Source organism: Petromyzon marinus, chromosome 36 (assembly GCF_048934315.1).
Source record: "Petromyzon marinus isolate PM22_M1 ecotype Great Lakes invasive population chromosome 36, UKy_Petmar_22M1.pri1.0, whole genome shotgun sequence".
Classification (NCBI taxonomy): Eukaryota; Metazoa; Chordata; class Hyperoartia; order Petromyzontiformes; family Petromyzontidae; genus Petromyzon; species Petromyzon marinus.
The window spans coordinates 7674321-7701642 of NC_133702.1; the positions used below are offsets into that span (position 1 = coordinate 7674321).

The window sequence follows — 27322 nt, forward strand, 5'->3', positions numbered from 1 at the left end:
TGGAAACTGATTGCATTGTCAAGAGAAAGGATGTGTACCCTCTGAGTGACTGAGTGATAAAAAGAACAGCTTCTGTGTATGAATCAGCAAGGCATGTTATCTTGAGATCACTGTATGAGGGACAAATACTTTGGTGATTACCTCGCTGTTTGGTGCTAGCTCGGTTCAGCCCCTTAAATGTTGAATGCGGCCATTTAACCTGTTATATTCTCTAATCGATGATTTCGTTTCCTTATCTCACAATGAAATTCTGAAAAAAAAGCAATCCATCTGTCCATGTCTCTGTGCTCACTTTGCAGTTAAGATTTGTTTTTAATGTTAATGACCACATTTATAAACCATGTTCCAAACAGAATAGCAGTCAGCTTTTCATTACAGATTATTTATGTTCTTTCTATTAAGGCAAGATGGAATATTTTGTATTGTTATAGTAAGACTCAAACTGATATATTTATACTTCACAATTAGCGGCATTGTTAATTGTTAGAAAATATGTTCGAAAGCGAGCCATTTCTTTATTTCATCTAAAATTTTCAGGGTGTCCATAAAGGTCCCATCCACGAGTGTAGACTTCTAATTATAATTATACAGCAGCGTGGTCGAAGACTTGGATTTTATAATAATAATAGGGTTTTTCCCCTTTTTTCTGGCAACATAACTGAAACCTTTTTACAAGGATACATGTCTGCATTAACCACAATACCTGCAGTCAAAATGCAAACAAAAAACATACTATGATAATATATGCATTGTCCTTGAAACTGATTGGTCCACACCAAGGGACGGCTTTCTTTTGAGCCTCGACCCAATTGGTGCTCGACCAAAGGGGAAAAAGGGGAAAAGCCCTATTATTATATTTTGGTACTGGCAAAAGAGGTCTAATGATGACTTGGATTTTGTCATTTAAAACAAAAATCTAAACAAAAAATTCTCGAGTGACCTTCCACAGCATAAACGACAGAAGCGTTTGAAATAAATCATACTTTAGATGATGGTGAATGACTGAGAATCTTTTGAACTCTTGTTAAACTGTGTGGTGCCAATTCCATGGTAGTCGTGTGGAGGTTTGTAGGGATGACGCTAATTCCGTGCAATATTCACAATTCTAAGTGTATGTGTGCGTGTATAATTTTATCATAGCTGCTTTTCAACAGCATTTGCCCCAACAGTCTGTGAAAGGTTATACGGAGAATATTGTATTGCCTTATAGTATTATTGACCTTGCTTAAACTGCCATCTCATTAAATTCGTAGCCCTATATTGATCCATCGCTGGTTAGAAGAACTTCCTACGCCTTTCGGTCACGGGGGTTGTTTGACCATAATTCACCAGGATATTCAGTGCGGTTTGGTAAAGTGGGTGCCCAGGACTGGTTCGGATATTACTCCCCTTTAGTGTTACACGTGACCAGATATACAACTCATGAATGATAGCACAATGTGCTAACCACTACGCCGTTGCTCCACCCCTCTATCAAATTGTATTCCTTTCATCGCGGATAATACCTTCAAGCACACCCGGTATATTTTGTACGAGAGTTTCAATAAGTAAAACAGACTTTGAATGATTCTGTGACCTCTGTCAAGAGTGATTTTTGTAAAAAAAAAAGTGTAAGTGATTTGGGGGCATGACCAAAGTACTCCCTCAGCAATATTTTTTTCCCATGATTTTACCACTATACGACTGAAATATCTGACAATCGAAACGTTTTGTGGCGTCCTTGAACAATTGCCCATTGGAAGAGTGGTGAGCTGTTACATAAGTCGTGTCCTCTAAGAATGAACAGACAAGTGGAATGTAGTGACAGCTTGATAAATCAAGGAAATATTTACGGGGGAGGGGGCAGCTATAATCAGGACGTTAGCATGCTTGCAGTGATGTCAGAAGAGGCAGGTGAGTTGACGCTCAAACTCCAGCCTGCATCACTTGTGCCTGGAGGTTAAGTTGTATGGCGGGGTGAATAAGCATTACGCACGCACATATTAGCAGGCACCAGGGTAAGCATGGTACAAAAAAAGTGCATTCGATACGTGTGTTGAACTTCTTTAACGTCGTACGCAGCCAACCATGCTAATTGGAGGTGCGGGATACCCCAGCCCACACCAAGCCCCTTCACTCGTCCATCTGTCTGTGTGGACATCTTATCTTATATTTATATGGCGCTTTTATTCAAGGTGCTTTACAAGGGCTGTGAGTGGTACAATGAGGGTAGCTAAAGGTGACACGGTGACTAGGGATGGGGGTATAGGGAGGGAGGGAATTACGGTGGGTACCTAGGGATGGAGGGAAGGATGGGGCCAGGGAGAAGGGGTTGGAGTCTTGAGGGAGGAGCGGAAACTCCACAGGGAGTGGATGCTTCTCGCTGCTTAATGTGGAGGGGAAGTTTGTTCCAGTGCAGGGGGGGGCAAGTAGGGAAAAGGAGCGGTAAACGGTGCTTGTGCACAAGGGAGAGGGGGGAACGGTGAGGAGTTGGAGGAGAGATTGAGAGCGGAGCGAGCGGGAGGGGACATAAAACGAGACGAGGGAAGCGAGGTAATGGTGGGGCAAGGCCATGAAGAGATTTAAATACCAGTGTAAGGAGCTTGAACAGACACCGGGAGTAGATGGGGAGCCAGTGCATTTATATAATAATGCTCTCATGTGAATATAATTTCAACAGTAACAAGGTTGAAAAAGCAGCAGGCAAGCAACCAATGTACCTCTGCTGCGGGCTGCTACGGCATAGGTGCAATTTGGTGGAGGATGACTACGTGGAGAACAACCCTGTTCGTATCTTGTCCCGTTATTTCAGTGGCACAGCGCGATTGGCATGGGGCCTGATATGAGTAAAGAAATGGGGCCACCTGTTCATTTTTTTTCCCCATTCGTCATAACCCGGCACCTGGGCATCTCCGGCACGTGAGCTTGCGCTGCAACAGCACCGCCTGTACACTTTATAGTGACGGCACTCAGTGAAACACCGTCGTGATCGCCGTTAAGCAATTGTGAGTCGGGGCGATACGTCTGCGGCTCCTGAAACAAGACGGCGCCTTCGAGTTGATTTCACCCACTCGGCCAAGTTGACAGGCCAGTGTCGACAAAATCAACTCAAATTGTGGCCATTCTCCTTGTTTTGCCGACTCCAAAATCTTCCGCAGGGAATGACAAAGAGCGGTGAGGGCAGTGGCGAAGGTGGCCATGTGTCATGAGCAACAGACTGTACCCGAGGTGGGCATGGTGCATTCTGCATTTTTTTTAAACGATTTTGCCAAAAAGAAAACTCCATGTTATTTTAACTGCCGGGACAAGGTGTTATCTGTTTAAATGTAGGACACCACACCCTGGCAGTGCATTCATAATGGTGGCGGGGGGGGGGGTATGGATTAATCATGCGGGCAAATTACCTTAGTTGCGAGCAAATTACCTTAGTTTGCGCGAGGTTTATCCCAGTTTTTTAATGAGCTTTTTTTCCTATAGTTAGGTGAGTCAGAGTCATAATAACAAGTTCAGGAAATGAACAGAGTTAAATTATATTTAAAAAAAATTGCTTTGTAAAATGTGCTTTAGAGCTCGTTTTTCCCTGTGTTGTGTATTGCAATGGAGAGCGGTAGTGCAGTGGTTTGTGCATTGTTCTACAAACCCAGAGTACCCAAGTTTGATTCCCACTCATGGCCAATATGAATATCTGAACTGGACATGGGCCTCCCCTAGGTCCACTGAGAAACTGGTGCGGTGTTTATATATAAAAAAAACATCAGCACTGAGAAGACAAAATCTTCCAGGCGTAGCGCTGGCCACCTACCCCCTCGTGTGCCGTGTTGGCATCCATATAGTAGCTTGCTAACGGCACTTGCCCCAACGGTCTGTTAAGACTATATGGGGAATATTTGTGTTTGGTTTGTGGCCACCCAGCAGTATAAATGTGTATAGCGCAGTGAGCTAATCGGTAGGTCTCGTGTGGTGGGGGCAAGTATACAGGGTGTTCCAAAAGTATATTGTAAAAAGTTTGCCTCTGGAAACTAACATTTTACACTGCTCACAGCAACCAAAGATAAAACAGAATGAAACAGAATTAAGGAACTTGGACTTATATTCTTGGTTCTTTCGGTAAAATCACGTAGAAGGGAAACGAAAAAATATATAAAACAATAACATTCTCACGACGTTTCGACTGCAACACAAGCAATCATCATCAGGTGTGAAAACCACAGCAAGAAAATTTGAAAAAAAAAGTGGCGGTCATTTTTCAAATTTTCTTGCTGTGGTTTTCACACCTGATGATGATTGCTTGTGTTGCAGTCGAAACGTCGTGATTGTTTCCCTTCTACGTGACTTTACCGAAAGAAACAAGAATATGAATCCCTGCAGTCACGAAAGCTTCAAATCAAAATTGAACTTGGACTTATTTAAATTAAATATTATAGCCCTAGCCGTAACCCTTACCGACATAGTCCGGCTATATTTGTATATCACTTAAAACTGGCTGAGCCAGCACAATAAAAGATCATTAATATCTCATTGGACATTCAGTGTACGGCAAGCTTGTGCATGACGCGTCGAGCAACAGCGTGATGAAAGAGCAATGCAGAATTCGGCGCTGAAATGTTAATGATTGTTATGCTATTTTATTAATTTTAATCACCCCTAGCATATAACGCGTTGCCTTTGCGTTGATGCATGGGCTCTGGTGCTGCTGATGTAAATCACTCCTGAAAGAAAGGAGAAAAGCGCTGAGTCTTACGTAACCAGTATTTTAAATGCAAGGAAATATGGTTAAACCTACCCTTTTTCAATTAAAAACGATCCACAGTGTTGACAGTTAAATATAGTGTTTCACGGGGTAGTCAATAACTTTCGCTGCAGAGAAAAAGGCGCCAAGTGAACAATGGAGTAAAAACAAGCGTGAAAAACATCAGGAAAGCGAACAAAAAAATCCAGACGCCTTCACTTCAGATGTTCAGTAATTATCGGTGCAAGTTCTGTTAGCGAGCACCTATTAAGGCTGCCACAATGCACGATGGTCGGTGTGGCCGAAGAACTGCACAGCCTTTGCCTCCGCTACTGTACTGAAGGTGGAAAATCACCGCCGTGTTAAGTGCTCATACTTAACAACATACTTAACAACATTAATGTATTGGCGGCGGGTACACAAGCACAATGAACAACGCGGAATCTCAACCCGTTCGTCAATAACACTGGTGCGCTATGTGAGGAAGGGCCATTACCCCAAAAATGTCACCTATTGTATTATGTTATTTTTAAGGCGGTGTTATTGACGAATGTGTGTTGAGTTTTTGGCTGAGTTGTAAAGGGGAGATTCAGGTCTTGTTCAGATCCCGTTTTGTGAATTTTTGTTATTCATTGTGCGGGTAATAACACTCAGATCTCTGAAATAATCTTATATTTCACTTAACCGCGCAAAAGTGAGAGCTTTTAAAGGTGACTGCCTGTGTATTCGTCCATTTCCCTTCCACTACAGTGCATAGTCGCTTTTTATACAATACTGCAATCTTACACTGATGTGCCCCTTTGCTTAAATGGATGTAGTTTTTCGTACAATAACACCTGTGATGAGGCCCACAAGTTAGAAACAAGCTCAGAGTTTTCCTGCTTTAACAAATGCAGCCATAAAGTACTGTTACAAAAGGCCAATGGGGCTACGGACAAAAAAACATCAATGTTATTCTGTGTGGAGAGATGTAGTTTTAGGGTGTTCATTATTTATTTATTACACACCACCACAACTAAAAGTTAGATTTTTTTTTACAGTTACGTATGTGTTCAGGTAAAGTTGCAGCCTTGCAATTGCTTGCTTATGCCAATACTGTACTCAGAAGGCTCTCCACCAGGAGTTCTAGAGAGTCCTCTCTAGTGGAAATGTGGCCTCCTATTCCACCCTGGACAAAGATCTAGGAAGAGGTGAGCGTACCCACTCGTTTCACCGCAAAAAGTGACCTGCCAATCAACTAACTGTCGCGTTTCCATTTATACTCTTGTGTGGACAGTAGCAGGAGAGATTTAATAGTTTCTATTTATTTTATTTGCTACACAGATAAAGTTGCCCATTGTTTCAACTGCTGAATCGGGAGATCAAGTGAAATGTCGCCATCTGGACTGCTAGCTCAATGTGCAAACCATTACTGCATGGCAGCCTAAATATATATGTGTATTAACAACTACATGTATATATCAGTCAAGAGATTGCAGTCTGTATACTGTGATGGCAACGGGTATTAACGGAACATTATCCCTGAAGCTTAGCTCGGACCTCTGGCAAAGCACTCTACGCCAAAGCACTCTGTGCCATGGGCAAAGCATGTGCAGTCCATATCAAATCTGCACACACACACAGGCCACGTGTGTGTATGTCTGTATACAGGGTCGACTCAGCCTCAAATATGTACTTGGTGCGGTGTTGTATATATATAGGCCTTTTTCCAAAAATTAATATTAAAAATTATTCTGCAATTTTTAAAATAATAATCGATAAAATAAATAACTAAAACACCTTCTTGGTCTTCTGGACAGACCTGTTTCTTCACCTGAAGAAGGCCACTTGTGTTGTGGCCAAAATGTCGTGTGAATTTTATTTTATGTTTTATTTGTATTATTTTATTTCCATTCTACGTGACTTTACCGAAAGAACCAAGAAGATGAATCCCTGCAGTCACGAAAGCTTTAAATCGAAAAATAAAACACCCTCAAACCCGCTACCTCCCACAAGCACCAAGCATCTGGAGGTCGTAAAAGGTCATTAAATAATAAACTCCGGGGCAAAGGGAGGTTAACGACGATCTGCAAAATCTCCAGATTGCCAAAGGACCGCATGCCATGACCTGCTTGGCGCTTTGGACAGTTCACAAAACAAATATCCAGAATCACAGGCACGGACACAGGGCACAGGGCAAACGGACATTATAACTGATGTATTTTTTTTGTACGGAAAAAGTTGAAGCTTGGCTATAAGAATAAGTCGACATTATAGACTGCAGTATTCCTTATTTTATTTCTTATTGTATCTTTCTATCTACGTGACTTTACCAAGAGAACCAAAGTACATGAGTTCCTGCAATCACGAAAACTTAAGTCCAAACTAAGCTGTATCTCTGGCCTCGAGAATAAAAAGCACGGATCCCTGGATGCAGACAAGGGAGCAAAAAGTAATAAAACCCTTGAAATACCGGAGGTAACATCTAATGACATTACAAATCTTGGTTAAACATAAACCAAATAATAATCACAAGAGATTAGACTTAGGGTAACTCAAAATAGATACGAGAAAATAGGTCAAACACACAAGACCAGATCATATGTATTCCATGAAATCAGAGCCTCCCCGGCCACCTTTGTCTTCCAACAATTTGACACAAACACATGGTAGCCATGAATACATATGAAAGGTGCGTCCCCTCCCTTAGCGGACACCGCAAAGAGAGGGGTTGGGAGTGCAAACAAACATCAATTTGATGTAAAGCAGCCCGCCCGGGGTCACCAGGAGGGGAGGGGGGCAATCAGGCGCGGCCGCGGGGGGAGAAGAGCATGACGGAGTAAGCATCTGTTTTTTTTTCTCTCGCAAGAGACGCGCAGAGGGGAGATTTTTCGGATATAAACAGCAACACGGCACACACAGTTCAGCTCGACTAGGGACAGCTCGGCAAGGGACAGCTCGGCGAGCGGCAGAAGAGGGCGTCGAGCGGCAAGCTCCGGGGTGAGACTCTGCAATCAACCAGGGATGGGGAGACTTGCCGAGTAGCGATGTGTCACCGAGCACGAGTTCAGAGCTGACAGGAGAAGCATCGCTCAAAGTCATTCTACCCTGAGTGCCAGCTCCCACCAGCAGCTACAGCCGAGCAATAGAATAACGAGCACCAACGAGCAAGCATCCGGGATAATGGGTGGCAAGCCCAAGCATCGACCAAGCCAGCATCACAGAGAACCAGCTCCACCGAGCAAGGGTGTCTGCCACCAGCGAACGAACTGTACGCGCAATTGGGCATCATCAAAGAGCACGGGGCAGGAGGGAGCGCGTGCGGCGCAGCTCCTCCAGCAGTGGAAGGAGCCTGTATATGCCAGCGGACGGGCAGCTAAGCCGACGCCCCAAGCAATAAAAAGCAACGAAGGCGTTGTAAGACACGCCCACCGTTGTAAGACACGCCCACCGTTGTAAGACACGCCCACCCTGACACACTCACCGCTCCGCAGGGGACAAACACATTTTTGATACAAGGGATGCCCAACCTCGGCGTTTGCTTAACGCAAGAAGATCAACAACACTCACACATTGACACACGCAAGAAGACTCATGATAAGTGCGTCAACTATTAGCTGATAACGAAGAACATTGCGGCCCATTGAGTTACGTGGATACAGTCATTTAGAAGTATTTTAGTCGTTATTTTTTTCTCTTTATTTTTAATTGCATTACTATTACCAATGAATTAATTGATGAAAATAAACGTTTAGAAACCTACGTTACGAATCTACACACTCACAGGGAGAATACTGTGTTGAAATCGTTCTTTTGATCACAGAATCTTGCCCGCGAATTAATTGAAGCCTCAGCCAATTGATAAGCATTTGCTGAAGCAGGCACACTGTCGCACACCATTGTTCCAAGACATTTCGTAATTACATAATCTTCCCAATAAATTCATTGCCGTATACCTTTGCCTTCGGGACATGTTTCTTTATTACCCTTCGTATGAATATCGTTGCATTAATTTTTAACGACTTTTTCTATCACCGTATATGCTCGCGTTACTCTACGGAATTAATCGATTGTACTGTTACCCAGTTTACAAACGTGATCATTGAGGGTTAAATGTATGGATCCTGGAGTACTGTGTTGACAATTTCAAGCATAAGAATTTGCATATTAGAGTGTTAAGGTTTTGTTTAGAAATTAAAATTGCTTAGCACAGAAGTGTCTGAGTGGTTCCTTCCCAAGTTCATGCGTAATAATCTTAATAATAGGAACTGTATCCTGCGGATGAGATTTGAATTTGGAGACCTGACATTAACACACTAACACATAATCAGTAAATGTTAAAGCGAGAATAAATTGTATTATACCGATTGATAATACATACCTAGACAACGAAGCCGAGCTTAATCTAGCATACTTACAGCACACCTGCATAACTTCATACACTTAATTGTTTTATCCCGATTGATGATACGACCCTGGGCAACGAAGCTAAGCCTAATTATCATAACTGCTACCATTAGCATAATCGCATACATTCGCATACATTCTCAATAAAAAAAAATCATTTTTGTTGTTTTATTTTTTACCTACGTGACTTTACCGAATATAACCAAAGAGTATGGATTCTTGCAGTCACGAAAGCTTCAAATCTAGAATTCGCATACATTGATAAGATTATCTCGCTAATTAGCATAATTTATGCGCATAATTACATCAGTTAACATAATTTCGGACAATTACGCATGTTCCCAAATTTAATTTAATTTTTATTATTTTCATTTAAATTTCAATACCCGGCATATACAACATAAGTGTGTAAACATCTCCACTAGGGAGATAAAGGTGGCCGAGCGTGGTGTTGGCCACCCACCCCCTTCTTGAGCTATGCTGGCCTTCATAGGTGCTCGTTGACAGCACTTGCTCCTACAGTGTGTTAAGGCTACACACGGGATCTTTGTCTTTGTACACAGGGTGGCAAGGGGTGGCGCGGTAGATAGCGCATTGTGCTACAAACCCACTGACATGAGTTTGATTACTGGCCACTTCCAACATGAGTGGACTCTATCTGGAACTGCTTCTGCATCTCCCCGTAGGTTAGCTCAGCCTAAAATAATTGCAGAATGTGTCACGTGTCTCGCGGACCACACGAATCGTGAAGGCAGCACCGTGGCGTTGCGATAATTGAACTTTGCAGATTGCAGATTTTGGCTCCCACGGGAGTCAGCTGCCCAGGGATATGGACGAGGATCTGTTTTGGGTTTTGCTTTTGACACTTCATCTCGCCTCATATCTGACTGGCATGGTGGGGGGGGATGCATGGTTAATGACTTGTGTATTCTCATTATGCTGTTGGAAAAAGAAAACGCACCACATTAGTGACATAGACGGATACAAATGAGAGTTAAGAGGCAGCGTGAATTGAGATTGCTTCTATCGCAATGACTGCATAGCCGGCATAATGCATATACAACTTTATTTTATTGCCACGGATGGATCGGTTCACAATCTATTTTGTTTTGTATTTTGTATGATAAAATAACGTGCTCAGATGAAGAATGCAAACTAACTTTGTGTATATAAATATCTAAAACAACGTTTCGCGCCTGATTAAAGCCAAATAGACATTCAAGATTCCTGTTCTGGAGCGTCCTGCGTTACGATGTTTCGCCATGGTTCATTTCAACGTGGGGTACAACAGAGGTGTAAGGAGAAAACCCCACGTGATGCGAGAAAATAATACTCTTAAGGTCTGCACTGATAGATTCAAGAATTTATAACTGCACCGCCACATCCTAGCCACTTCAAAGCCCAAGCATGCAACACGTGGTATTCCCAGGCAGTCTCCTGACCAAGTATTAACCAGGCCATTGCCTGCTTAATTTCTGAAATCTAGCACCTTCAGAGTGATTTGTCCATGGAGATGTTTAATAAACGGCAAGCAACGTTTGGCACAATTAAAACCATCATCCTTCTTGCCTTCTTCTCGGTGCGTAGATGTAGTCGCTCAAATATGTAGTCTGCTTCCGTACGAGTAGATTTAAACGTTACAAATTGCCTATCAGAAGAAATCTCTACGGAATGTTTCATCGTTTGTCATTAAAAAAATAACTCAACGCATTCATCAATAGCACTGTCTAAAAGAAAAAAAACAAAATATTCAATAGGTGACATTTGGGGCAAAAGGCCTTTCTTCATAGCAGAGGGGCTGTTAACAGTAGGAGGACCACTGTCAGAAGGGTCGCTTGTTATATATGGTTTCCTCTTTAGGGGCAGTGTTGACAAATGTGTTGAGTGGTTTGCCATTTGTGCTTGTGCACCGCTGCCAATGCGATATCATGAAAAAAACCAAACTCTCCTTCATGAAGGCAGATGACAGGGAAAGAAGAAATGAAGGAAATCAAGTGGAAGCATCTCCGAGTAGAGTTAATAAACCTCTTATGTAATGTACAGAGTCATCACTTTCCATGGAAAATACATTGTGATACACACTGCAGGCATATTTTTTGGATAAACAATTGTAGTAATAATAATACTACATAATTGTAGATACCGTAAAAATGCTGTGCTATGTTTGTCTCTTTTTCTGGAACACGTTTTGTTCACCTTCCACGTAGGAAACTTTGAATTTATTCATTGAAAAATAACTTGCAAACGCTCTTTTGTTGGGTCATCAAGTGTCCAATCGACTATGCTGTTCTGATAGAGATGGCACATCCTCAAACACCACAATTTAATGTATTTGTGATGAAAATGAATAATTCTATCTGTGCAGTTTTCTCGCCAAATCGTTCTCTGGCCGAGACATCACAAACATTAAATGTTCGTTTTTTTAGAGTTTATCATCGTATATATATACATTTATATTTATGGGGTGCATCGTTGGTCCTGTGGTTAGTGCGCACTGCGTTACGAAACAAGTGGGTGACCTGAGTCCCTTTGTTGACCATGGTTTAGCGTCAGTGGCATATTATATCTAAACTAGTTCTGGACCTCCCAGTCACCAATTCGCACTGGCCACAGTGATGAAGTATAAAAAACCCACCAAACCAACATGTTGAAAAATGTATTATTATAAATACTTTCAAAACATGTATTCTTACTGCAGTGACACAATTATTCATTATTTATCTTCATGGACATGCCAGTAGACATTTGAATCTTTGCTAAATAATCTAAAATTACTGGACTGTAAAAAGCAAGCAGCGTACCGTGTATATTGTTTGCACACCAATTATGAATTTCCCCATCTTGCAATATGCATGTTTGAGCCATTTAAAAAGCACGAAATGCAAATATTTACCACTTAATGAGACAGCCATCGCAGACCATGACAATATCATTCTCAGTAAATACAGGTTCCCCTCGTTCGGTTTTGTGCGATTCGTGTCTATGCGTCTAACCTTTTTCTACCAAAAATTTGCTCTATGTGGTGTGAATTCACTCATATCTGGCCGTGCGGTTGGGCTTGGGACAACATTGTGCGTGCGTGTAATGTATGCGCTACTTGGCAGCCAGCTGTCTTGTGCAGTTTTGCTTTGCGTGCCCTTTTTTGGACGTCTTAGAACGATATATGTGTGTGTTTAGACCACTGAAAAAATACGATTTAATAATATAAACCTTCACTCGATTTGCACTTTCATTGTACACGTAAAACAAACGCTTTTGTGCATTTTTACATATCATTATATCAATCAATCAGATTTGCCTTATAGACACATTTAGGTGGAAATAAAATAACTGTACTGGCAGCAATTACATGAACGACATTTTAACCGTAAATGATGTACGATTTAAAAATATATATATTTTATGACAGACTATCGGTCGTTGCTTGGTGACAATATTTTAAGGGAGGATTATGCATCCAGACAGGATTAAGTTGGGCGTCTGCCAGATATACATTGTTAAATCTGCCACTTCATGCCTGCTACGTATCTGATCGTATCCAATGAACATGTTGCAGTTGAGATTATGTGCGCAGCTGCGCATCGTCACATGGTAAATGCATTGTGTTGTCATGTGCGGGCATGTATATACAATATATAAACACAGCTAAACGCAGGGACATATATATGGTATTTTACAAATGCAGATGTTGCCTCCGATATCTGAATGAGTACTCAAACAGTACCAAAGCTAAGACAAAGTAATGACAATAGTGCGGCTCATTGCTGTGGTCATGTTCATATTATATATTGAAGAAAAAAGGAAATTCAATTCATGCTGGAAATATAGTGAAAGCAATTTCATTTAATAACCCATTTATATTTGGCTAAAATGTTTCATTGGGATTGAAGAAAGAGACATGCAGATCACCAGGCGGATGGGGAAAAAAGTAAAATGGAAAGAGGGAAGCATTTCGATGGAGAGTTGCAGAGGCTTAGATTACGTCCATAGCCACAGACACTACTCAGCTTTTACAGACGAGATTCCAGAGACAGGCGAGTGTCGCTTCAGCACATCCTGTGCGACGTCTCAGCTGTGAAGCCCTCCCATGGGCCATTCAATCGACAAATAAGTTAGCTGCGGGCGATATGTTTAGCACAGCGCGCGACTGGCAGTTGCGGGGAACCACACCAAATGTGCTGGGCATCGCCCGGTTAGGAGGGAGCTCTGGAGAGGAGTATAAAGCATTGCTGCGTTAAAAAGGCCAAGGTGGCCCTGCGACCCTGACAAGAGCACTACATCAAGGCATGCCTACGTTCCCAGGCTGAAAGTTAATTTTAGAATATATTCTTTGTCACCTGACTTCTGCAAGCCATCGTTTTACAGTCGGACAGCTCGCAAAATTATTAAACTGGAAAGAACTACCTGGTAATGGTCATATTAAAATAGCATGAAGCCGAAGACCCTATGCTTGCTATACTTATCAGACACTAACGCGAAGTACCCGACGTTGCCCGGTGGAACAATATATTTCAAAACTTCTCTTAAAAACATAACATATACATACACAAATACTAAGCTTTTGTGAAAGCCCGGCGTGCTGTTTGTCTGCCCATTTGTCCGTCAACAAAATTATAAGAGGCTTGAAAAAGTCCAAAAAGTTATAGAAAGTGGGGGTAAATAGATGATCTAAAAGGTTTCTGAAAATTGTTGACCCCCCCCCCTAAAAAAATATTTTTACCCCCGCGTAGGCATATGTACTGTACCTATATACGCTACATACAATAGAGTGAGTAGTATCTAGTGACTCTATAGTAGTATCGATTGACCCTATAGTAGTATCTACTGACTGTACAGTAGAATCTACTAAGTCCAGTAGTAGCTACTGACAAAGTAGTAACTACTGACTGTAGTAGTGTCTACTGACCCTACAGTAGTATCTACCAACTCTATAGTAGTAACTAAGTCTATAGTACATAATAAAGGTTTTTGGATTAGATCGCGTTATTTATAAATGTCGTAACCCTCCACCACCCGACACGGCCAAACAGTAAAAAATGTTTCACGATACACAAAAGACAAATAGTTCACTACTTTAGCCCACCAGGGTGTTGTGACACATTTAGTAGTATCTACTGACTGTATAGTAGTATCTACTGACTGTAGCAGTATTTACTGACCAAAGTGGTACCTGACTGCAGTAGTATCTACTGACTCAATAGTAGTATCTGCCGACTCTGTAGTAGTATCAACCAACTATATAGTAGTATATACTGACTTGACAGTAGTTTCTAATGACTATAGTATCATCTACTGAATCTATAGTCGTATCTATTTACTCTAAAGTAGTATCAACTGACTATAGCAGTAACTATTAACTTTATAGTAGTATCTGCTGACTATAGCAGTATCTGCTTACTCTACAGCAGTATATACTGACTCTATAGTCGTATCTACCGACTCTACAGCAGTATACACTGACTGTAGTAGTATCTACTGACTATATAGTAGTAACCACTGACTATAGTAGTATCTGCTGACTCTATAGCAGTATCTGCAGACTCTATAGTAGTATCTGCAGACTCTATAGCCATATCTGCTGATTATAGCAGTATCTACCGGCTATAGTAGTAACTACTTACTCTACAGTAGTATCTCCTGAATCTATAGTAGTATCTACTTACTCTATAGCAGTATATATTGACTCTACAGTGGCATCTACCGACTTTACAGTAGTATCTACCGCCTCTATAATAGTATATATCGACTCTATAATCGCACTAACTTCACATAGTATAGTGGTGAGGCCTAGTCCTGTGCAGAGCCCCCAGCCTCGCCTAGATTGCCCAGCCGGCCGAGGTGGCACCTTTGCAGGCTGGAGCTGGGGCGCTACCCCCTCCACCAACATCCCACCGCCTGCTCTACAGTAATAGTATAGTATTTAAGGTCTATGATAGTAGTATCTACTTACCCTATAGTTGTAAGTGCACACATTGGGGTGGGGGGGGGACATCATACTTTGAATAATTAACCTCAGCGTTGTGCATTTTTTTTCATTTTTACTGAATGCGAATTCCCCCTCCCCCGACCGACCGCATGTGTGCGTTGCTCAGGCAACCACCGGTCAGCGTTTCGCGCATGCGCAGATGCGTGCTTTAGCGCGCCCTCAGTGTAGTGATATAATAATTAATAGCAATAAATTGTTGATTTAACTACTTTAAAGTAGATGGATGTGAAATACAAATAGCGCTAGCTCACCACGGGGCTTATCGCTGGGTATCTGGGTACTGTTTTTTTTACGTAAACCCCACAGTTTGCGAGTTAAATACGTCGCAAGTTGCATCCACACACAGACACACAGACACATAGACAGACCGACAAAATTTTACTTTTATAAGTAAGATAACCTTGGAACAATAATAAGCTGTGAGAGAAAATGTGAAGCGTTTTGGCTGTCGTAGAGGAGACCCAAAAAATGTCAGCCGGGGGTGTTAGAGTAACTTGTCACACACAACATGACTTCAAGTGATGGCCATTTGCAAATTTACTTTGCTTACCAGGATGGAAAAGGTTATTGTTATTTGTATTTGTTAAGTTCAATTTCATTGCAATTTTGAATACTTATATACCGTAGGAAAGTACAGCAATGGGACAGTGGGTAGCGCACTCTGCGATGAACCCGGCGACCTCAGTTTAATCACTGGTCACAGCGAATATCAGCAGTCAGTGACATCTGAACTGGTCCTGAGGCCCTACCACGTCATTCACCAACCTGCACTGAGTAGCACGGGTGAAGTATGGTCAAACAAACCCCACTGACTGACGTGGCGTATGAAGGACTTCATCCAGAAGTGGACTGACAAAGGGGCTGTGAAGTATGAATCGTTTATGATTCATACTGCAGTAAGTAGAATTGCTGCCACTTGAGAAATCATATGGTTTTACTAACCCGGAAGGCTGTCATTTTATTCTTTCTCCAACAGCTTTAATGTGCATGAAACCATTTATTTAACGCACGCATTACCATATAAGCCATTACAAATGACATGTTACGTGTATATCACGAATAAAATAAAATACATCCACACCCATTGAGGGTTTTCCATGAACTGTTCTGAAAAAGAATAATCGCACATCACATTTCGTGCAATTACATATAATGAATAATCTACCCTAGATATACATACTGAACACATGTAATATATGTATATACTATGCTCTTAATGGCCACGTATATATGTGTGTCATGCGGCATATTATCATCAAATTGCTCTCTCTGTACAATGAATAACCCCTAGAGCACTGTGTTTGTACCCCATGCTGTCAACCCCTGGGATTGTATATCCCAGTGTAACCCAAGCAGAAAATGGAACCTTGCAAATTATACACCGTACAGCTTGGCCTTGTGCCGGGGATATTAATTCGTAGTGGACTGCGATGTATTGTGAACGAGCGACACTGGACATGGAACCCCCTTCCCTGCCGACCGGCGTGTTTGAATGTGTTTCACCCCCCATTCGCAAACCTGAGCAGAAAACGCTGATTCTAATGCTGCAAAAAAAAGCCATTGTTGCTGCTGTATCATTTTTATTTCAAGCGGTTAAAAGTGTGACTTGGGCAGGACACATCGCTAGAAGGGGTGATGATGGCAAATGGTCAAGAATTAATTATGAAATGACAGCCAATGAATGGACCATCTCCGAGAGAATGTCCATACCGTGCAGGAGATGGAGCGATGGAATCAGCTCCTGTGCAGTTGCTGTATGCATTACTACGTCGAAGTACTATTATAAGAGATGGTGGCAGCAAATTGTGGAAACCTTCATCCAGCAGTAGATTGACCATAGTTGATGATGTTAATTTCATTCAGCGTGACTTTCAATTTTATTAAAATCACAGGGACAGTTAAACCTTTAATTGAAAAATTGTAACTCATAATAGCCTACAAAGGTACTGTAGGTCAATGATGTACAGGAATGTCGCTGGATTTTATGTTTTAAATGTATAGCTTGTAGAAACAGATGCCGATACTCATTGCTCAGGATATTCTTGAACTGAATTGTGTGATGACTTTATTATTTCTGTAGAAAACTTACTTTCATGGATAAAAATCTATTTGTTCATAAAAAGCCACAGTTGGTCTCAAAACTGTGTCAAGTCCAGCATTGTTTGGTCAGTTCCCCTTCAATTGGTTGTTATGTATGTGAGAAGAAACTGGAGTACTCAAAAAAGTACATGCATACATACAGGCATAGAGACATACGGACATACACAGAGGCTCACATGGATGGGTTCTCTCACCCATCAGCAGTTTTGAGGGCTTCACAAGTCTCTGCTATCCACCACACCTTATGTGTTCTGCATTCGCCAACACTTGAATAAGAGTGCAAGAGAGCTTTTTTATTTAGTAAATGTGTTCTTATTTTATGGATAACATCCAATTACAGTACAAATAGAAAACACATTCGTGACCTCCCCGATGTGTTTTTGAATTCTACTCCAAATTGTTTGGCATGATGCCCGGCGTTTTACTCCACTTGAGGGGAGCTTCTTCAGCAACGTTATTGTTCTTTATCACGCAAAGACTGTGCGATCATCATGTCGAGTTGCTTATCCCAAAAAAGTCGGTGGTAATAGTGCATTCCTGAAGAAGCTGCCAGTACATGGAGTGAAACGTCGGACATCGTGCCAAACAACAGGCAATAGAAATGAGCAAACGTCGGAGAGCTGCAGAGCACAACCACGAAATTATTAAATGGTATTTTGTTTGATATGATTCCCTTTGCCTGACTAATTGAAAATAAAATGCCTCTCGCCTTTTGATTCCAAAGGCTGAGCATCACCCTGAAAGAGATCCAAGCTTCTAAATGCATAAATATGCGAAATAATTAGAAGTATCTGTTGTACATTGACGTGATGACGTTCATGAAGTGTTGGAATAAGTTGTTATATCAAAGGTCCTGGTGCTGAAATAGACTTGGCCATCGATTTATACCAAACTTTTTTTTATCATCCATAAGAAGCCTAAACCTAGATAAAAGGAGCGGTTTTGTATGCGTCGATGTTTCAATGTCACAAAAAGGGCACATTTCTATTCCATTATGTTGTTGATAGATTTGCTGCCAGTGGTTGGTTGAGGCAAAAAAAACACAATTTGCCTGACCGCCCAGGTGGGTTGTTTGTCCATCAAAAAAAATAGACGAAAATGCATTCATGTGGACGGTGCACTGTTGTTGAAAATAATGGGCGAATGAGCATTGAGCGCATGTAAGTATAACCTAAGTGGGGTTTTATTTAATCTGGAAATGGGTCAGGATGACCTCGAAGTCTTTCGTGAACAATTGCTGGAATTTTGGTTAAGCCAAGCCGTGCTAGGGCGAGGATGAACAGAAATGTGAAAAGATCAATACAGCCATGCCCCCCCTCCTCCAGGGAGTTAAATAAAATTGCAAATTACAACCAAACAGAAATTGAATGTCAACCAGTGTGAATTAAACAGAGCCCATGCAGTATGAAAGGTAATGCATCTTTTTTTAATGCAAAGCAATCCCCCTCATTTGAAAGGCCGATCGTTGTTCAACCACAAGGATTTTCATAAAAAGAGGGAACGCCATTCATTTTCTTGAGAACTAGCATTGCGGTCAATCTCGTCGACGACATCATCTCAAACAAAAAGAAGAAGAAAACTTTTCCAATTAAAACGTGAAAACACGTAAGTGTTCACAGTTTTATTAAAGCAACAAATTATTAATTTGCATGGCATCGCATTCTCCTGGGGCTTTTAAAACATGACTCGCAAACATGATCCTGCGTACATAAAAAAATATTTTCTTTCGCTGAGAATAATATATTCTCCACTCATTAGTAAAGACGCACGTTCATATTAAGACTCTGACATGTACGCCTTTAAGGAACATGATTTACTTAGCAAATAATGCTAAGGAATTATCATTATTGTTTTACTTCATTCGTGCCATCATTTATTCTGTTGGCCCTCTTCTTTTCCTTAAAAAGAAAGCATTGCCGTGGGTCAGATCGCCTGCCGAGATCCGGCAATTCTGCACCCAAGATAATGTTTATTCATTATTGGTTTGAAATGCGCAATAAAATATGCATGCTTTTGATTGCTGGTTGCTCATATTTTTTCAATATAATTCATTAACGAGCACCGGTGAAATGTCCACATCTCCCCGCGTGTCTTGTATGTTAACGAAGACCTCTGCCAGCGGGCTGACAGTGTCCTGGCCTCGTTAAATGCATTGCGCTTACAGTGGCGGCCAAAATGAGCTTCTTTTCCTGCGAGTTGCCGGTTTCAGCAATTTTGAATTGGCAACGGAACTGTTTGAGCCACTCTTAACCGCTTGCGGTAGCAAGTTGTGAAGCATCAAAGAGGCACAATCAATATATATTTGGAATTGTATTTCTTTATTATTGTTTTCCAATTCGCTTTAACTGTATGGCATGGTGTAGGCAATGCTTCTGGCTTTATTAACGACGCATCGTAGAGACTATAGTGAGATTGGTGTATCCGCTGGGTGACGTTAATGTGCCACATTTAGCATCGCTGCAGTTTGGAAGTCACCGAAGCCGCGGCACACTTTGAAGTGCTGGAATGCTGCACGTGTGCGCGGTTGCCATCGCCGTTTCCGGCACAGATCCGGCATAGTGTAACAATTTTTTGTTCTGGGTAGTAAGTGTTATTTTCTAATTGCTTATGCCTCACAGGTACAGAAAATGGATATTATTCCCCCCACAAATTTTGCTTTTGTGAACAGGACACAAAAGCAAAGTTAATAATCCACACCATTAATAACACTGTGTAACAAATGCATTTATCTTGACTTAAAGCTTTTGTGACTGCAGGAATTCATATTTTTGGGGGTCTTTCGGTAGAAGTACAGGAACAAAAATCGTGTTACATAGTGTAATCTTGCCCCTGGGTGGCGTGTGAAAGACAGTATCACAAACTGCTCTCTGCATCGGAGAGGATATTATGCTTTCTGTTCCATCTCTTTGTGGATGTTTAACATGCCAAGGCACTCTTTGCACGACTAATGAGCTAGACAACTGTGCACTATTGTGGTATTGAGGCCACCTAAAAATAATTCGTAAAATGTTCAAGGAGTTTTATATGCTTAACTGCTTTCGAGTGTTTAAATCGGAGGAATGCTGTATAGTCTGCGACGCTGATTAAAGTATGAACTAAATACTGTAAATATTTCTATATAAACAAAAATGGTATGCAGTGTATGTACTTTATCTTCGAGTGATGCGCTTGCTCGAAAATTACGTTTTAACCCATTGTAGAAAAATTGCCATTCGCACCGTGTGGAAAAGAAACGTGTCCGCCATGCACAATGACTTTACAGCATAAGAAGAGCCGGTCACAGTCTGTTGAGCATATTGGCCACATTTTTCCCCAAGCATAGCAGGTATTAGATATTGGCCAGTTTAAGTGCTGCACCCAGGGCAGATGCTTTGAAGCACGGAATACATGAAGCCATTGTGGAAGGGGGGAAGGGGTGGGTGACAGTGTTGAACTATTCACCTAAATGTGCCATCCTTTGCTGTTTGAAAAAGGTCATACCTTGACTTCCTCACAACAAACGGTTTTATCTCATGGAAAACGTTAATGAATACACTTTTTGCTTTTTGAAACCACCTGTTAAAGGTTTCTTGAAACCACGTGTTCATTGTTTCTTGAAACCACGTGTTAGTTGTTTCTTGGACCCACGTGTTAATTGCCTATAGGTTTTGTCACGTGCAAAAGCACAACAACTGGGAACGCAACAGTGCGGATGCTTGGAGATGGCTGTAGGAAAACAGGGAAAAGGTGCGGCCCTGGAATTGCTCGATAACAGCCACTGTCGGCGGAAAGGGGCTTTCCACTCGTGCAAGGGGTATTCGACCGACTCTCTTCCCATGTTGACCAAATGTGTTGGAAGAGGTGGGCTCACCCACGTCTTACCCCCACCTCTTTCACCACACACGACTCGCCGTGATGCGTTCAATCACACTGCTGGGTGGACAGAGGCGCGCGGGGTGCTTTGATAGAATTGCACCATGGGCTCAACATGCCGCGGCCGAGAGATGCAATCGAAGCGACGGCAGGTCCAGTGCGTTCAGAATGAGAATCGGAATATTTGACTTGTTGCGGAGGAATTCAGTTTTAACCATAGCACCACTGTGACAGCTCTGCTGTAGGTATACCATGGCATGTTCCTACTGGTTGCAATGGCGTATGCATGTCGAACTTTTTTCGCACCGTAGGTAGCCAACCATTCTAATCGGAGGTGTAGGGAGGTGTACTACCATCCACAGACGTAGGGCCACGATGACCAATCTATGAATGATTCAGCAACCCCTTTGTATGTTGTGTCTAGCTAAATGCTACAAGGAAACAATAACACGACACGTTTTTTTTTTCAATTTGTTATCTGCTCTTATGCATGCACTATCGTCAGAATATACGATGTGCTTCAAAAAAAATGTTAACACTTTCGAGAATTTGCAATAACACCACGAGAAATGGGCCTCCAGGCTCTGGAGACCATCCAGGCATGCGTTGACAATGATGGTGAACAAGTGGAGATTATTTGACTTTTTGAAGCTATTAACATAAATTTGTTATCACGTTACAGTGGAGTATTTTCCGTTTATTTTTCCATTAAAAACGATATTCCCATATAAGTGTTAACATTTTCTGAAGCACCCTGCATATTTTCCATGCTCAAGCATTGAACTCTGGTCATTTGCACCGGTGGTTCTGAGAAAATAGCTGATATTCCACATTCCTATGACAGAATCGAGTTTCGATCAAGGACATTCACTGACTGGCACTCACCAGTAGCGTGCCTGGTGAGTGCAGAAGAATTGACCAAAAACACATTCCTGCGGAGGGAGCTGGTAGGAGCGTTGGGTTGCTCGGTCAATGGCCAGGGTCAACGGCGGCACCACGTGGTGTATTCCGCAAATATTCCCGACTATGAGGGCGGGCACAAGCCGGCGTGAGTAGGTTAAACGTTGAGTTTTATAAGGGCACCACGGGGTGACCAGCCCCTCCCCACCCAGCCCTACCCCTCCCACCCCCCACCCAGCCCCACCCTCCCCACCCAGCCCCTCCCCACCTTCCCCACCCAGCCCCTCCCCACCTTCCTCTCCCCACCCAGCCCCTCCCCACCCTCCCCTCCCCACCCAGCCCCTCCCCACCCTCCCCTCTCCACAATGCCCCACCCCTCCCATTTTTGGAAGCACGACGGACGGACACAATAATCCCCTGTGGGCTGGTGTAACCAGGAGGTTCCTACACAGTGTTACCCAATACAGTGAGATCCCTAGAGCTCCCTCTAGTGGTGACGCTTTTTCCAGAGAGTGACACGATCCCAGCACTTGGGAGGGCTGCACTTTCACCTTCACCAAAGAGGTGATTGACTAAGTTGAGCCTAGCTGGGGATTAGATCTCGTGGTTGAGATCCAACTGTTTCGATCAAAACAAGCAATGCCTCATATTCTTGGTTATTTCGGTAAAGTCACGTACAAGGGAAGCAATAAAATAATAAAAATATAAAACAATAAAATTCTCACGACGTTTCGACTGCAACACAAGCAATCATCATCAGGTGGCACACCTATATTTTTTATTTTATTGTTTCCCTTCTACGTGACTTTACCGAAAGAACCAAGAATATGAATCCCTGCAGTCACGAAAGCTTTCAATCAAAATTTAAAAGCAATGCCTCGTCTATTAGTACGGGGAATATCACGTTCGCTGCTGTGGATTTGCCTGCAAGAAACATTATTTGATTCATGAGGCTTCTTCTGGAGGTTTAGCGCGCTCGCTAATTTACGCAGTCGTCGCTCCCAATGAGATGTTTTATTGCGCAAACAAATTGGAACTGCCCCCGATGTTCATTTTTCCACTGGAAAACGGCGGTACAACTGTCCTGAAATGTGCCGTTGTTAATTAAGAAGCTCGCTCGCATTTTTCTCGCGCGCGGCAACGTCGCAGTCAGTTCAAGGCGTCCGTTGCTGCTGAGAGTGCATCAAAAAGGGACTTTTACCGTGACCCTCACGTTCGAAATAGAGGAGAGCACAGAGCTTGCGCTTAATCTTTTCGAGGTCATCGGCACGACGCCAGGCATGGTAAGCGCACCGACTACAAAGGGCAGAGTGCCCTTGCTGCTGCTGCTGCTGCCTTGTCACCCAATGATAATGTAATGTCGCATAAACGACCAATTAATTGGAGCGTTAGAATTGAAAGTCACGAACGCCAGTGAGGAATGTATCAAAAATATCCGTGGTTTTTTTTATATATATAAAGGGTCTTGCAAAATTCCTTGCACATTGATTGGTCAAAAACTGAGGGCTCAATATGTGAATTCCCACGTTGTTACTTTAATCGATACCAGAAATGGCGGGTGATGTTATTTCACTTAAATTGTCCTGTCTGGTGCTATAGCAGACAGTTTTGTGAAATGAATCTTCACATGCGATCATTAATTTTAAACGAAATTAATGGACACCATCTGTCCCTCTTGTTTTAGTGCCGAGGACCAAGTGGAAGCTGTCATGATATCTACAGGGGTCTGTGCTCTACCTCCAAGGTCTCTTCAATTCCAGTACATCACTCTAAAAAAATGACTCATTAGGGCCGTCAAGGCGATGCTAACAAACATCAGCACATTCCGATGAACAGGATGTGACAGTAAGAGACCGAATAGGAAATCCACAGAAATGAAATTATGTATGTAGCTCCCATACAAATATATGGTCACTTATTTTCATGCGTGCATTTGCTACATCTTTCATAATATGGAACAATATAGCTGAGAGCGTTTTAATATACGTAAAAGAAATATGCCCTTTAAAGCTGTTGGTTGATGGTCACAGTTATTCACAACACGAACACGGTTTGAATGTCAATCCACTCCTGAGTGCTGTGTCAGTTATGAGTGCTGTTTAACCATACTTCAGCATGTTGGTGAATGCAGATTGGTTCACATATCAATCGATATCGATGTATGTCTGTATGTTGAACTTCTTTCACTCCGTACATAGCCAACCATGCTAATCGGACGTGCGGGGGAAGGACAACAAATTAAACACAAAAAGCAGTTTTAAATAATTTATTTTTCTAGATCATTTAAAAGTGCATAGCACTTTTGTGGCTTCCTAATGTCGAAAGGAAGAGCGTTCCAGACGGCCGCGGAACTGCATCTGAAAGCGCGCGATGCAGTGACCGTCTTTGTTGGATGGCTAGCCAAAAGCCGCTGCGAGGATGACCCGGAGTGTGCGTGATGGTTTATGCATTTGTGGCAAGCATATTGTGCATAATGAGTGCGACTTCATAAGATGTTCACCGAGACCGGGAATTAAACTCAGGTCGCCGGGATGATGGAGCGGTACATTGAGTGCTGCCAACTGCTCCACACGTACAGTGTATTTTCAAATAATATCTTTAAAAAATAAACACGTTCGTCAGTAATACTACCTTAAAAGTAACAAAAAATATGTAATGTTTCAGGCAATGTCCGTTCAAATAGGACACACATTACATGATGTAGTTTTTTTATTCTTATCTGCCTTAACCACAGACCTTGCATGAGCAATTAAATAAACTGCTACCATATGCACACCTGATTAGAAGACAAACTATGGGCCGTGTGTGGAAATTCTCACATTTGCTGTGTAAAATAACATTTTATATCTCTCGGCATGGCAGTTTAAACATTGGGCCATTGCTTGTTTTTTTTTCGATCTCCTCACCTCTATCCGCCCAGCAGTATAAACGGGGTACAACCACAGTCGATCGGCAGCTCCTATGCGGCGGGGTAAAACGTGGGTAATTTCACCTCTTCCAGCATGTCTCACTGGTGTTAAAATATCATCGAAAGCCTCAAGGGGCTCTCCAGAGCTCCCTTTAGTGGAGGCCCATCTGCCAAACAACGTCAGGGTTTGCACCTTTGCCTTTACAAGTCACTACAGTGGAGGAGGTTTCTACCAATTTGTAAATTATATACTTCCAAATTGTACACGTTGAAGCATGTATTGGATCGGAAGCCAACCTGAAAAAAAGGTAATGTTTTTGATAATATACTTCAAAACATTTTTATATGGTGGCTTTTCTGAACGATAGCAAAAAGCTTGATTTAATACGCTGTTGCTAATGGATGCAGAAATAATGTAAGCACTTTAGATGCAATATTGGGTACATGACGTTACTTCATAAGTAAACCCTATTCTGTAGCCATTCGAAGATGCAATTCTCAATATTTTAAGCTGCAGGAGACGATCTACATATCTCAATCAGTCCAAGTCTCCTGTAAAAAAAGGTGATTCGTGCGTGGCCACCCCCATTCCGAGTCCCCCATTCTCTCAACCTCTTGTGAAAACAAACTATGCATCCAGCCAACTTCTGTTGGCTCCTTTCCCTTCTCCTCTCCCTCTCTTCCCTCCCCTCTCATCCCCAACATCTATATTATATCGTTGACTCTACTCCCCTTCCTGTGGTGTGCCACTGGTAAAACAAGCTTTACACTTTTAAAGAAAGTATCAGACGGCTTTCTCACTGTCACCACAATCTTAACCAAGAAGCGCAGCCAACTCTCCATAGAACCCAGTGATAGTATAGATTTATTTTCCAGGTTCAAATTAATCCCAGGTGGGCAAATAAAGAATCTGGCAAAATACAAATATATCCTGGATTTTTTTTCAGGATGAATATAAATTCTGAAAAAATTTTAATTCTGAAATTAAAACAAGCGATTTCTAACACCATGAATCTGAAGTCTAAGCTGCTCCCGCAGTTGAACGAATCTGTTTTAACGTGAGAATTATGAAAAAAATAATAGTATTTGTAAAAAAAATATATGGTACCCTCTCACCAACCTATATTTAATCAAAGATGAACAATTAAATGCATAGGGTATTCTATAGATTTATTGATCATGAAAACTCATCATCAAAAGGAATCTATCCACTGCTGGATGAAGGCCTTCTCAAGCCATAATTACCATGTCTCATAGTCCCGTGATGTAACTAACAATCCTCCGAGCGTCTGATACCATCGTGTTCCCTCCGATGGCTGCCACACAATCACTCTCTTCTTATCATTCTAGATAACTGCGAATGCAATCCAATATTTTCTATGCTATGTTTTTTTTTCCATGGATTTGTTCTGCAAACGTCATCTAGTGGTTCGAAATATAGACATGTATATTTTAAAACTATTTTTTGAGCCGACGAGCGGTCTGAAAATTGTATTCCGCTGGTCTGCTGGAGCTTGCCTACAAAGCGACGAGCTTGATTGCCTTGCACTCTCATCGGGAACTCCGTCTTCCATAGAAACATCTTCCGCATTGTACGTCATACATCAAAGTGTGATTATTACAGCTACGTCAATTGTGCTTCGTTGCGTCAAAAATAAAATGCTCATCACTATGATTGAAGATGCTGCCATGGTGTTAATGGTCAGCACACTGGAATTGCAACCCAGAGGGTTCCTCATGAAGCAGCGTAAACAATATTGCCTTCACTCTAATCCCAAAAAACTCTATTATGGATAATATTGCAGGTCTCTTAACCCACCCCCCCCCCTTCATTTCTCTCTGTCCACCCAGCAGTATAAATGGGTACACCACAATTAGTCTGTCAGCAGGTCATGTGTGGTAAAATGTGGGTAATCTCGCCTTTTCGAATATATATTTGGGGAATGTGGAAGCAAAGGTCAAAATGCCCTCTGGAGCAATGGCTCTTAACTTTTTCTGCAGCCTCGTACCCCTATTGGTTCTCAATAGTTAAACATTTATAATGTTAATCAGTACATAGATTTGTTGAAATAAAGTAGTTGTACTTACGTGCCCATGCTTAATTTGTGTTTTCGATTATTTACCTTCAAAGAAAATCTGGCCATGTCACGCACCCCCATAAAGAGGATTTCACACCCCCAGGGGGTGCGTGCACCCCAGGTTAAGAGCCACCGCTCTAGAGGAGGACTCTGTAACCCCCCCCCCCCCCCCCTCGTAAAGGCCGTAGCACCAACAGTTGCATAAGCAAGCAATTGTAAGGGCTGCACATGCATCTATTATTGCTGTGATTGGGCACTGTAACTGAATGTCATTGAATCAAATCACTCTTATTAGTTAAATAAATAAAATAGTAGTTTAAATGTGGATCCTGGGAGCTATGCAGCGACTAGCAGGACTTGCCGGGTGTTGTAGGCGTGGGGCTGAGAGGTGTGGCCAGGAGATG

At 42.1% G+C, this 27322-nt stretch overlaps 1 protein-coding gene across 3 annotated transcripts in view; it reads left to right on the forward strand.

Moving 5' to 3' along the window:
- Positions 1–27322, forward strand: part of LOC116949342 (IQ motif and SEC7 domain-containing protein 1-like) — a 267850-nt gene that overhangs the window by 88494 nt on the left and 152034 nt on the right. For 2 of the 3 annotated variants that reach the window (XM_032966536.2, XM_032966541.2), the window contains exon 2: positions 23617–23676. The exons of the other annotated variant lie outside the window; for it this stretch is intronic. In XM_032966536.2, coding sequence (XP_032822427.2) covers positions 23617–23676 — 60 coding nt within the window. The remainder of the gene's footprint in view (positions 1–23616; positions 23677–27322) is intronic. 3 annotated transcript variants of the gene reach the window in all.